General features: G+C 43.8%; 1 protein-coding gene across 1 annotated transcript in view; it reads right to left on the minus strand.

Moving 5' to 3' along the window:
• LOC135549890 (semaphorin-4A-like) overlaps nt 1-14,321 on the minus strand; it is a 51,009-nt gene that overhangs the window by 12,418 nt on the left and 24,270 nt on the right. Inside the window, exons 3-4 of the mRNA XM_064980265.1 lie at nt 3,961-4,121; nt 3,576-3,635 (exon numbers count right to left, since the gene is read on the minus strand). Of these exons, the coding sequence (XP_064836337.1) occupies nt 3,576-3,635; nt 3,961-4,121 (221 nt within the window). The remainder of the gene's footprint in view (nt 1-3,575; nt 3,636-3,960; nt 4,122-14,321) is intronic.

Genomic DNA, 14,321 nt, shown 5'->3' on the forward strand with positions numbered 1-14,321 from the left:
AAGATCGTACTTTTTGGTCTTTTCCGGTCTGATGAAAGAACAATAGAACTGTTTGGCCACTGTTTGGAGGAAAAAGGGGGATGCTTGCAAGCTGAAGAACACCATCCCATCTGTGAAGCACAGGGGTGGCAGTATCATGTTGGGCGGGGTGCTTTGCTGCAGGAGGGAATAGTGCACTTCACAAAATAGATGGCTATCATAAGGTAGGAAAATTATGTGGGTATAATGAAGCAACATCTCAAGACATCAGTCAGGAAGTTAAAACTTGGTCTCAAATGGGTCTTCCAAATGGACAATGACCCCAAGCATACTTCCAAAGTTGAGGCAAAATGGCTTAAGGACAACAAAGTCAAGTAATTGGAGTGGCTATCATAAAGCCCTGACCTTAATCCTATAGAACATTTGTGGGCAGATCTGAAAAGGCGTGTGCGAGCAAGGAGGCTTACAAACCTGACTCATGTACACCAGCTCTGTCATGAGGAATGGGTCAAAATTCACCCAACTTATTGTGGGAAGCTTGTGGAAGGCTACCCAAAACGTTTGACTGAAGTAAAACAATTTTAAGGCAATGCTACCAAATACTAATTGAGTGCATGTAAACGTCTGACCCACTGGGAATTTCATGAATGTTTTACTAGGATTAAATGTCAGGAATTGTGAAAACTGAGTTTTAATGTGTTTGACTACGGTGTACGTAAACTTCCGACTTCAACTGTGGGTGATAGCCAAGCCAAATAAATAAACCTCTAAAACACAATGAACATCCAGAACCAGAACTGGGTGACCCTGCAACAAAGTTTGTGTCAGTCTGTCTAAAGATAAAGGAGAGCCACACACTCTAGGAGCTCAGATGCAAAAATATTTAAGTCCAACGTTTTGACAGACAAGCTGTCTTCATCAGGGTATAGTGACAAACACTGTGGGATGACTCATTTATATAGTGTCAAAAGACAGGTGTCTAATCATGGCCGGGGGAGGCCTGATATCATTGGTTAATTCTCATATTAAAATAGCATACAAAAAACATAAATGGATAGAGACAATAAGCCTACAAACATTTACAATAGCAAAATCACAATAATGGCTTCAGATCAAAGTCTACATTGAGAACGAAGGGAGCAAGGGTCTTTAAATTAAAGATCCAAGCAGCCTCTCGTTTCAACAATAAATTGTCGAGGTCACCCCCTCTCCTAGGGTGGGTGACATGTCCAATGCCAATATATTGTAGAGACGTTAAACCCTGATGAAGACTGCTCGTTTGTTGAACAGAACGTTGGACAGAAATATTTTTGCATCTGAGCTCCTCGAGTGTGCGGCTCGCCTTTATTTTTTTTCAAATTTTACCCCCTTTTCTCCCCAATTTCGTGGTATCCAATTGTTAGTTACTATCATCTTGTCTCATCGCTACAACTCCCATACAAGCTCGGGAGAGACCAAGGTCGAAAGCCATGCGTCCTCCGAAACACAACCCAATCAAGCCGCACTGCTACTTAACACAGCGCGCATCCAACCCGGAAGCCAGCCGCACCAATGTGTCGGAGAAAACACCGTGCACCTGGCGACCTGTTTAGCCTGCACTGCACCCGGCCTGCCACAGGAGTCGCTAGTGCGCGATGAGACAAGGATATCCCTACCGGCCAAACCCTCCCTAACCCGGACGACGCTAGGCCAATTGTGCATCGCCCCACAGATTTCCCGGTTGCGGCCGGCTGCGACAGAGCCTGGGCGCAAACCCAGAGTCTCTGGTGGCACAGCTAGCACTGCGATGTAGTGCCCTAGACCACTGCGCCATCCGGGAGGCCCTTCACTTTTATTTTTGTTTTAAAAAAAGTGTTCCACTCCGCCAGCCAGCACCTCGCCTAAATAGGTGTGCATTTCTTTCACCTCTAGATTAGTCTGCCTAAAGATAGCAGGTAAGGGGGAGGAAGCACCGTTAGCGCTGGTCACCCTAATCCTATTAACTTAGTTTAATGGAGCCACATGTGGAGGCTTACTTCATGGAAGACCTGCATTACAATAAGCCTTGGCAGTTCCTTGTTTCTGCCCCAACAACGGTCATTCTGATGGAGGCCATTGGCGGCCGAAACGCCATGTTTTTAACTTGAATTCGATCAATTGGGAAGTTTTTATTGCGAGAATTGCGCATATTCTCCCCCAACACACACACACACAGACCAGCTTGCATCGCATCATTTCTTTATACCTCTAAGATATAACTTATCCTAGCTCCTTTCTCAATCCTTAATCATGGGATATGGGGCATGTTGGTAATGACACATATTTACCTTTGTGCATAAAGCTGTGCAAGGTACCTTCGTGTATAAGCTCTCGCATAACCTTTGAAGAGGATCAAGTCTATATTATATAATGGAATTGGTCTTTGTATGCATGGCCATTATGGTCATCTCTCATCTGATGTATACTATGGATGTGTGTAGAATGGCTTTGTTTGACCAGTCAGAGGAAGATATGTCAAATGTAGCTAAGGCCATTGCATGTGACGCAACGTCAGGGGTCGCGTTGAGAGTTCATAAATCTGCATTTTCAAAACACAGACCATCCCAAAAAATCTGCGTTTTAACGCATTTCACCTGTGTTTTATTTTGAATGTCAGTTCTTTTGTCTTCAAAAGAGTGATCAGGGGCATGCAACTATAGTTTTTCACCACAGTAAATACATTAGTACAATACATTCGGCAGGAAATAGCTTCATCGGATGGCAACAGAAGTGCAACGCTATTTGGCTAGAAGCTACACAAGTAAACGCGTTCACAATGAAAAAGCAAGGTCTTTTTTGCTAAGACTACAGATGGCCATCATATTTCTAAAGTTGATCAAAAGAAAGTAGCCATTTGCATTTACTAATGTTTTGCTTGGAGTTAATATGGCATTTTACCAGGGAAAGTAGGATACACAGAAAAGTACCAGACAAAAGTAGCGACACTGTCTGCTAAACGAATGCCTGTTTGTGAATTCTCATCCAAGTGGAGAAGTGCAACTGAAGCCCAAAGTTAGTCTGACGCTGAACAGAAATAACAATAAGCATTTTAGATCTGTGTTTACAAAATGCAGCAAGACATTTCATCTTCTGTGAAAAACGCAGATTTCTGAGTTAACAAGAACACTTTACCTACAGGTCCATAAATCTGCTAATCCCTATTGGCTAAGACCATCGTGTGTCAACTTCCTCCTTTCGTATTGCAAACACATTGACAGCCAGGAAGCCGGTGTAAGTTATCCAATCAATCAAATAGCAAAAAAAAGTTCCATTAGGGAATTACAGTCTTGCTGGGGTGGATGGTAGTGGAACGCAGCGACAGCTGTGCCTCTGGTGAGTCATGTTTAACCTCCCTAAGACCGACCCGCTTGCCCAGCCTTATAATCGCCCCACCTACTTGCTTTGTCATTTATAATTCTAAAATAAAGTTATTATTTAAGCTCTAAAGTTAAAATTAAGTGCTATTGAAAAACCTTGCGATATTCATTGCCTGTCCAAGATCAAATCTAGGGGGAAACACTATCCGCATGTGGCATTAACACTAAATGGGTGGGTTGTATGAGCCAGGGTTAACTTGCCTTTTTCTTGCCCTTCATGGAGCATTCGTCCAGGTCCTTCTCTGAGGGGGACCAGTCCAGCTGAGAGAAGGATGAAGGGAGAGAGGTCAGTGTTCAGACTTGAACCAGCTGTGTTTGTGTTTCACATAACAACCACTGAACTAAACCACCGGAGGGGGACATTTTCTGCAGCATAGACGAGCTCCAGGCAGTGTTGAATATTTACCAATAGAAAACTGCTGATCCGATATAGCCTGCATGAACTGTAAGGCTGAAGTATTTTCCCACAAAATCTGGTGGTCTTATGCATGAGTTTTAAAACATATGGGGTCTATAAAGCTTCATGAAGTCTCATAGAGCTCATAATACAATGTTAATAACACGGGTGTAAATGTCAGCTCCGCACCTTGCTCCTCATCACAATGGCATCCTCCTGGCTGACATCCAATGAGAGAACTGCGTTCCGCGCTCCCACAAACAGCGTGTCGCCGTCATCGCTTAGCAACAGTGTCGTGGTGTTGCCGACGTCCGAGCTGTCGAAGTGGCTGAGACACCTCCCAGGTGAACCTGTTAAGCAATAGATTAAAGTGACAGGCATTAGGCTTCCCATTCAAAAGAAAGTGCATACAGGTAGAGGTGGACCTTCATATAAATCATGGAGTATCATCAGATAGTTGGAACATGGTGTCAGCCCCACAGAGGTCGTGGGTTCAAATCTCGCATATGCTATCCATGTTGGATTCGAGTAGCTAGTAAATGGTCTAAAAGAATATTGGCTTAGGCCTACATTTTCAGCAGCAGAAACGTCAAATCAAATGTTATTTGTCACATGCGCAGAATACAACCGTACAGTGAAAATGCTTACTTACAAGCCCTTAACCAACAATGCAGTTAAGAAAAATAAGTGTCAAGTAAAAAAAAAAATTAGAAAAGTTATATATAAAAAAATAATTTTTTTTGACAATATAGCCAATTTTGATTGCAGCTGGCATATCTAAGGGGAAAACAAAGTTAGCCTACAGGACAAGAATCAAGACGCATTAACCTGCAACTAATATATATATATATACACATATATACATACACACACACACTGCTCAAAAAAAAAATAAAGGGAACACTTGTGAGACCATATGCTGGTGCAGTTGGCCCTGGGTTCCTCCTAATGCAAGACAATGCTAGACCTCATGTGGCTGGAGTGTGTCAGCAGTTCCTGCAAGAGGAAGGCATTGATGCTATGGACTGGCCCGCCCGTTCCCCAGACCTGAATCTAATTGAGCACATCTGGGACATCATGTCTCGCTCCATCCACCAACTCCACGTTGCACCACAGACTGTCCAGGAGTTGGCGGATGCTTTAGTCCAGGTCTGGGAGGAGATCCCTCAGGAGACCATCCGCCACGACTGGCTTGGTGTGCTTGGACTAGAGGTCGACCCATTAATTAGGGATGATTTCAAGTTTTCATAACAATAGGAAATCGGTATTTTTGGACAGCGATTTGGCAGCAGTTTGGGCCGCCTGGCTCGTTGCGAACTGTGTGAAGACCATTTCTTCCTAACAAAGACAGCCAACTTCGCCAAACGGGGGATGATTTAACAAAAGCGCATTTGTGGAAAAAAAAAGCACAATTGCTGCACGACTGTCCCTAACCATAAACATCAATGCCTTTCTTAAAATCAATACACAGAAGAATATATTTTTAAACATGCATATTTAACTAAAAGAAATCCAGGATAGCAGGCAATATTAACCAGGTGAAATTGTGTCACTTCTCTTGCATTCATTGCCCGCAGAGTCAGAGTTTATGCAACAGTTTGGGCCGCCTGGCTCGTTGCCAACTAATTTGCCAGAATGTTAAGTAATTATGACATAATATTGAAGGTTGTGCAATGTAACAGGAATATTTAGACGTAGGGATGCCACCCGTTAGATAAAATACGTAACGGTTCCGTATTTCACTGAAAGAATAAACGTCTTGTTTTCGAGATGATAGTTTCCGGATTAGACCATATTAATGACCAAAAGCTCGTATTTCTGTGTGTTATTATGTTATAATTAAGTCTATGATTTGATAGAGCAGTCTGACTGAGCGATGGTAGGCAGCAGCAGGCTCGTAAGCATTCATTCAAACAGCAATTCTGTGCGTTTTTTTATCAGCAGCTCTTAATGCTTCAAGCATTGAGCTGTTTATGACTTCAAGCCTATTCTACTCCCGAGATTAGGCTGGTGTAACCAATGTCAAAAAGCTAGCGAGTTAGCGGGTGCGCTAATAGAGTTTCAAACGTCACTCGCTCTGAGACTTGGAGTAGTTATTCCCCTTGCTCTGCATGGGTAACGCTGCTTCGAGGGTGGCTGTTGTCGATGTTGGGTAAATTTTGGCCGATTCCTCCTGACAGAGCTGGTGTATCTGAGTCAGGTTTGTAGGCCTCCTTGCTCGCACACACTTTTTCAGTTCTGCCCACAAATGTTCTATAGGATTGAGGTCAGGGAATTGTGATGGCCACTCCAATACCTTGACTTTGTTGTCCTTAAGCCATTTTGCCACAACATTGGAAGTACGCTTGGGGTCATTGTCCAGTTGGAAGACCCATTTGCGACTAAGAACCTCCTGACTGATGCCTTGAGATGTTGCTTCAATATATCCACACAATCTTCCATCATCATGATGCCATCTATATTGTGAAGTGCACCAATCCCTCCTGCAGCAAAGCACCACCACAACATGATGCTGCCACCCCCGTGCTTCACGGTTGGGATGGTGTTCTTCGGCTTGCAAACATCCCCTTTTTCCTCCAAACATAACAATGGTCATTATGGCCAAAAGGTTATATTTTTGTTTCATCAGACCAGAGGACATTTCTCCAAAAAGTACAATCTTTGTCCCCATGTGCAGTTGCAAACCATAGTCTGGCTTTTTATGGCGGTTTTGGAGCAGTGGATTCTTCCTTGCTGAGCGGCCTTTCAGGTTATGTCGATATAGGACTCGTTTTACTGTGGATTTAGATACTTTTGTACCTGTTTCCTCCAATATCTTCACAAGGTCCTTTGCTGTTGTTCTGGGATTGATTTGCACTTTTCGCACCAAAGTACGTTCATCTCTAGGAGACAGAATGCCTCCTTCCTGAGCGGTATGACGGCTGCGTGATCCCATGGTGTTTATACTTGTGTACTATTGTTTGTATAGATGAACGTGTTACCTTCAGGCAGTTGTACATTTCTCCCAAGGATGAACCAGACTTGTGGAGGTCTACAATTTTTTTTCTGAGGTCTTGGCTGATTTATTTAGATTTTCCTTTTATGCCAAGCAAAGATGCACTGAGTTTGAAGGTAGGCCTTGAAATAAATCGGCAGGTACACCTCCAATTGTCTCAAATTATGTTAATTGGCCTATCAGAAGCTTCTAAAGCCATGACATTATATATGGGAATTTTCCAAGCTGTTTAAAAGGCACAGTCAACTTTGTATGTAAACTTCTGACCCACTGCAATTGTGATACAGTGAATTATAAGTGAAATAATCCGTCTGTAAACAATTGTTGGAAAAATTACTTGTGTCAAAGTAGATGTCCTAACTGACTTGCCAAATCTATAGCTTGATAACAAGAAATGTGTGGAGTGGTTGAAAAACTAGGTTTAATGACTCCAACCAAACTATGTAAACTTCCGACTTCAACTGTATGTGTATATATCATTTATTTTTGAAATCGGCACAGAGCTTCACTATGACAGCTTTGTGTTCAGTGATTGCGAAAGATGCCTGTGTATGTGTGACATTGAGCTGATGAACAAAGCACAAAGCCACTTCCTGCTTAGGGCAGTATTTCTGGTGAGATGAGATCTCGGTTTTATAAGATAGAGATTTGGAGTGATGTGCTAACACAACAGCGGAAACATGTACCGCGGCTCAACCATACGACCAGCTATCGAATGCATTCACAGAAACACAGAGTCCTGACTCAAACACGGCTACACATAAAAGAGGTGTTCAAAACACATGCACGCACACAACCCTTAAATTTAACACAGGCCTCGATTTAAACACAGCACAAATGCATGCGTGTATAGTGATCTATACGTGTGGATGCCTGACAAGTACACCAGTGTTCTGAATTGTTCGAACACTTCTGCTTACTGAACAGAGGCACTGCCACCCAGAAAACTGTTATGATATGTTACAATATCTCCTGTACCTCCTGTCAAGAGAGAACACGTAAGCCTGGGGCGTCGGAAGCTAATACTAGAACGCCATGGGCGTTACAGACGACAAAACATTGACAACATTAATGAGACGAACAGTAACTGCTGTGAGTGAACCCAGAAAACCGCTTTAGGCAATTCCTCAAAACCAGTCAACAGTCAAACAGATTACATTGATTAGGCCTATTTCACACTTTTCACAGAAACTGTTGTTTTTTTTGAAGACTTGTGAATGCATTCGTTCTGCTTTCGCATGGCTTTCCTGGGTTCACAGCTGTCAGACACACGGCTGGTGGACAAGACTAGTTCCGCTTGAACTCTGAAGAGTAGTTTTTGCAACAGTACAAAGTTTGGTGAAATATGGGTTTACTCTGTATGAGCTGCAGTGAAGACAGCGTGGTGGTTTGATTGGTTTGTGTCATTGTAGCAGAGAGCTTGGGAACCATTTACATCAACCACTATACTTAGAACCCTGGAATCAATGCAACGATCATATGACTGAATCATAAAGACGTTAAAAATGATGCTTTTGGGAAGTATTCTCTACAAGTCTTCATTTCCTTGCATTGAAAGCAAGTTCTACCTCTGGGTACAAAGGTTAAGCAATCTGAATATTTTATGCAGTAACGTCCTCAAATTAGTCATGTATTCAGCCAATAAATACACTGCTCAAAAAAATAAAGGGAACACTAAAATAACACATCCTAGATCTGAATGAATGAAATATTCTTCTTAAATACTTTTTTCTTTACATAGTTGAATGTGCTGACAACAAAAATCACAAAAATTATCAATGGAAATCAAATTGATCAACCCATGGAGGTCTGGATTTGGAGTCACTCTCAACTTTGATGTAATGTCCTTAAAACAAGTAAAAATGAGGCTCAGTAGTGTGTGTGGCCTCCACGTGCCTGTATGACATCCCTGCAACGCCTGGGCATGCTCCCGATGAGTTGGTGTATGGACTCCTGAGGGATTTCCTCCCAGACCTGGACTAAAGCATCCGCCAACTCCTGGACAGTCTGTGGTGCAACGTGGCGTTGGTGGATGAAGCGAGACATGATGTCCCAGATGTGCTCAATTGGAGTCAGGTCTGGGGAACGGGCGGGCCAGTCCATAGCATCAATGCCTTCCTCTTGCAGGAACTGCTGACACACTCCAGCCACATGAGGTCTAGCATTGTCTTTCATTAGGAGGAACCCAGGGCCAACAGCACCAGCATATGGTCTCACAAAGGGTCTGAGGATCTCATCTCGGTACCTAATGGCAGTCTGGCGAGCACATGGAGGGCTGTGCGGCCCCCCAAAGAAATGCCACCCCACACCATGACTGACCCACCGCCAAACCGGTCATGCTGGAGGATGTTGCAGGCAGCAGAACGTTCTCCACGGCGTCTCCAGACTGTCACATGCTCAGTGTGAACCTGCTGTCATCTGTGAAGAGCACAGGGCGCCAGTGGCGAATTTGCCAATCTTGGTGTTCTCTTGCAAATGCCAAACGTCTTGCACGGTGTTGGGCTGTAAGCACAACCCCCACCTGTGGACGCCGGGCCCTCATACCACCCTCATGGAGTCTGTTTCTGACCGTTTGAGCAGACACATGCACATTTGTGGCCTGCTGGAGGTCATTTTGCAGGGCTCTGGCAGTGCTCCTCCTGCACAAAGGCGGAGGTAGCGGTCCTGCTGCTGGGTTGTTGCCCTCCTACGGCCTCCTCCACGTCTCCTGATGTACTGGCCTGTCTCCTGGTAGCACCTCCATGCTCTGGACACTACGCTGACAGACACAGCAAACCTTCTTGCCACATCTCGCATTGATGTGCCATCCTGGATGAGCTGCACTACCTGAGCCACTTGTGTGGGTTGTAGACTCAGTCTCATGCTACCACTAGAGTGAAAGCACCGCCAGCGTTCAAAAGTGACCAAAACATCAGCCAGGAAGCATAGGAACTGAGAAGTGGTTTGTGGTCCCCACCTGCAGAACCACTCCTTATTGGGGGTGTCTAAATGCCTATAAATGCCATTTGCACAACAGCATGAAAATTTCAATACTAAGTGGACTCACAGAAGTTGATTGTCATTGTGTTGTTTATTCCATTTTTTTGCAGTGTATGTTTTGAACAGAACAGCATTCCAGTTGAAAATGTTGGTTTTAATGTAGTCAACACTTGTCATTAGGCCCCGGTCAAGGTTGCTTTTGCCACCCCTCTTGAGTTGAACACTGGTTTCATTGTGTGCAAGGTCACCTTTCACCACTCCGTCCTTCTCCAAGCTCTGTTAGTGGGAGACGTATCGCAAAAACACCAGCTCAGCGATCAAGGTAATTGTTTGTCCTCCATGCCCACCCCACCTATGAAGTGGCTCTTTCCAGGCCCTGGGCACACAGTGCTCCTTTGTTGTGGAGGTCATGAGAAAACCGCTTCAGCTTAGGAGTTAGTGGAGAACGTGAAACAGCAAAAATCGACTGTTGCTTGTTTGTCTGGGCAAGGCCTCCTCCACACGGCCTTACTGAGGACCCCTGTGAATCCCTTGCCAAGGTTGCTGGAGTTGCGGACAACATTTCACTTGAACGGTTGCCAAGGACTGTTTGCTTTACTCCTCGGGCCTCAGGAGACTTGGATCTGTGTGAAGTCATGCTCTGCAGAGAGTTTACGTCTCAGCGCGTGCCTGCAAGGGTGTGGAATCTGTGATGATTAATCTGGCCATGCATGCGTGGGTGTGTGTGTGTGTGTGTGTGTGTGTGTGAGAGTGCAAGAGTGTGACGTGTTTGTGGGAGACATCAGTCAACATTCATACCCAGCCCATCTGAGCGTAGAGGTACTGAGGTGGTGGGAGAAACTTCCAGTGTGCTGTTTGCCCACCCCAGGGAGAGAGATGTGCGTAGTAATGATGAGTTCGGTCTATGCTTCAACGGGGATGTGCTCCTCCACTGGGATTCTCGCTCACAGAAGTGGTTGCGCCAAGAAATGGGAGGATGGCAATACACATTAATTAATTAATTATTTACATTATTCAGGGGTTTTCTAGGGGAGAGAGAAGACAGAAAATCCACTCTAACTTTCTTTTGGTATTTATTTCTTCTTCCATTAGTTCACTGTTGATGCAGTCCCAAAATGTTGTGCATGTCAGCAATCAAGTTTTCAAGATATAGGGCTTTCAAAAACCGGACTGTAATGATGTGGCAAGTTACAAATAGCTTTTTGACAGTCCAATATCTTGAAAACTTGATTGCTATTTTGTGACTGCATCAACAGTGGACTAACACATTATTTTTTTTAGAACTCCTAGACATGAAAGTTTGATATTTTACTATTTCAAGTGAAGTCAGTGTGACTCTAAATTTAAACTCATCTCTTTAGCCGATATCCTGCCCCATTTTCCACTCCAGCTGAGTTGCATTAAAATACTTGTCTGAAAGGCACCACCCCCTCACCTCTGGGTCTGATATGGGTCGTCTCTCTCTCGGGTGCTCAGTTTTGGTTAATCCAGGAAGAACTGGACTCGGGCCAAGCCATGTGTGTTCCAGATCTCAATGCTGTGTACACAAACGAGGGCCAGACTCAAGGTTCGACAGTGAACATTTGATCAGCACCAATCACGTTAGATGTGTTTAGTCAAAACCAACAGTCTCTTCTCAGCCTCCCAGGCAAAGCCATCGACAGGGGTTCCCAAACGTTTTTGGCCCGGGACCCCATTTTCATATCAAAATTGTTTTGCAACCCCACCATGTCAAAAACAGTTAGGTAATCAATGGCCAATGTTAACTTCTTTAATTGGGCCTATTACAAATCAGACTCAGAGTAATTTTGAAAGTATTTCAATCTGAAGGAAGTATGGTTTGAAGTGACTGAAATGCATCAGAAAGGTATTGGGAAGTTCAGAAGATCATCAGGCAATAATGGTGTATGATTTTCTTCAGTATGTAGCTACACTACAGCAGCAGCTACTCTTCCTGAAGTCAGGCAAAATTAAGGCAGTTATGAATTCTGTAATGTTAAAATTGTATAACACACTAAGTGTGCCCCCTCGGGCCCCTACTCCACTACCACATATCTACAACGCAAAATCCAAGTGTGTGTGTGTGTGTGTGTGTGTGTATAGTGCGTATGTTATGGTGTGTGTGTTACTTCACAGTCCCGCTGTTCCATAAGGTATATTTTTACCTGTTTAAAAAAAAAATCTGAATCTACTACGTGCACCTGATGTGGAATAGAGTTCCATGTAGTCATGGCTCTATGTAGTACTGTGCGTCTCCCATAGTCTGTTCTGGACTTGGGGACTGTGAAGGGACCTCTGGTGGCATGTCTTGTGGGGTATGCATGGGTGTCCGAGCTCTGTGCTAGTATTTTAAAAACAGACCGCTCAGTGACTTCAGCTTGTCAACACCTCTTACAAAAACAAGTAATGAGGAAGTCAATCGCTCTTTCACTTTGAGCCATGAGAGATCGACATGCATGTCATTAACGTTAGCTCTCTGTGTGCATCCAAGGGCCAGCCGTGCTGCCCTGTTCTGAGCCAACTGCAATTTTCCCAAGTCCCTCTGTGGCAGCTGACCACACGACTGAACAGTCCAGGTGCAACAAAACCAGGACCTGCCGGACCTGCCTTGCTGATAGTGTTAAGGCAGAGCAGCGCTTTATTATGGACAGACTTCTCCCCATCTTAGCTATTGTTGTATCAATGTTTTGAACATTATTCATTACGAGATGTAGGTGAGGTATAGTGAATGATATGTCCCAAATACAATGCTCTTAGTTTTGGAAATATTTAGGACTAACTTATTCATTGCTACCCATTCTGAAACTAACTGCAGCTCTTTGTTAACCTCTTTCAGCTAGGGGGCAGCATTTTTATAAATAACGTTCCGAAAGTAAACGGCCTATTTCAGGCCCATATGCTAGAATATGCATATAATTGACATATGGATAGAAAACACTAAAGTATCTAAAATTGTCAAAATATTGTCTGAGTATAACATACCTGATATTGCAGGTGAAAACCTGAGGAAAATCAAACCAGGAAGTGGATTCTATTTTGAAAGCTCCATGTTCCATAGCCTGCCTTCGCTCCATTTAAAGGGATATCAACCAGATTCCTTTTCCTATCGCTTCCTCAAGGTGTCAGTCTTCAGACATAGTTTCAGGCTTTTATTGAGAAAAATGAGCGAGAAAGATAACATTGCGTAGTGGATAGATGGGTGTTCGCAAGAGTGGGGCAGCCATAGTCTCTCCCTCTCCTACTGAAAAAGAGACAGTGCTGCACTGAAGTCTAACAAGACAGCCCCCAAAGTAATTTTAACAAATTTCTCTCAGCCAATCAGTCATTTGTGTAAGTGCTGTGCTTGTTGAGTGTCCTTCCCTATATGCGTGCTGAAAGGCTGTTGTCAATTTGTTACTGTGAAATAGCATTGTATCTGGTCAAACACAATTTGTTCTAGAGGTTTACTAAGGGTTGGTAACAGGCTGATTGGTCGGCTATTTGAGCCAGTAAAGGGGGCTTTACTATTCTTTGGTAGCGGAATGACTTTAGCTTCCCTCCAGGCCTGAGGGCACACACTTTCTAGTAGGCTTAAATTGAAGATGTGGCAAATAGTAGTGGTAATATCGTCCGCTATTATCCTCAGTAATTCTTCATCCAGATTGTCAGACCCCAGTTGCTTGTCATTGTTGATAGACAATCATTTTGTCAAAGATATCGCCGAATTTGTTAGAAGAGAAAGAAAAAACTGCTCTTATTACAACCTCATCTAGTGGCAACCGGAGATTACAGACGTAACCCCTGCATAAAGAACCAACACTGCCATAGATCCTTCCCCACCCCGTCATCCTCAAGCAAGGACATAGGGTGGGGTAGGGTGAGGATCTAACTCCACCCAGCAGCTGTCGGCTCAGGCTGGGCCAAGAGGTACTGTATTATGGAAAAACGCAACATCAAGTTTTACTCACGTGCTGTTGATCATTTTCACTTCAAAGAATATCCACTCAAACTTTAATTTTGGTATTTTCTTCATTAGTCCACTGTTGATGCAGTCACAAAATAGCAATCAAGTTGAGCTATAGGACTGTCAAAAAGCTATTTGTAACTTGCCACATCATTACAATTCGGTTTTTGAAAGTTCTATATATTGAAAACTTGATTGTGGAGATGCACAACATTTTGGGACTGCATCAACAGTGGACTAATGGGAGGAAAAACACCAAAAGAAAGTTTGAGTGGATTATTCCTTGAAGCCAACTGTTTCAGTGGCCCGGTCTTTCTCATATGTTGTTTTTCCTCTCACCCACATTTGCTCTCTTTGTCTCCTCTCACTTTTTTCCTCTCCCCCCAGACATTTTCTTTCACATCCTCTCACACTCATTCATGTGTATATTCATGTGTATAGCCACACTCATCATTACTGGGCACATCTCCCTCTCCCCGGGGTGTGCAAAAAGCACCCTGGAAGATTCTCCCACAACCTCAAAGTTCCTCTACACTCAGAACGAAAGTTCACAGGTCTTTCTCAGTCTGACTGGGGTGGGTATGAATGATGTCCGTTGGCTAATGACCCCCACAAACACGTCACACACTTGCA

Source organism: Oncorhynchus masou, chromosome 12 (genome assembly GCF_036934945.1).
Source record: "Oncorhynchus masou masou isolate Uvic2021 chromosome 12, UVic_Omas_1.1, whole genome shotgun sequence".
Classification (NCBI taxonomy): domain Eukaryota; kingdom Metazoa; phylum Chordata; class Actinopteri; order Salmoniformes; family Salmonidae; genus Oncorhynchus; species Oncorhynchus masou.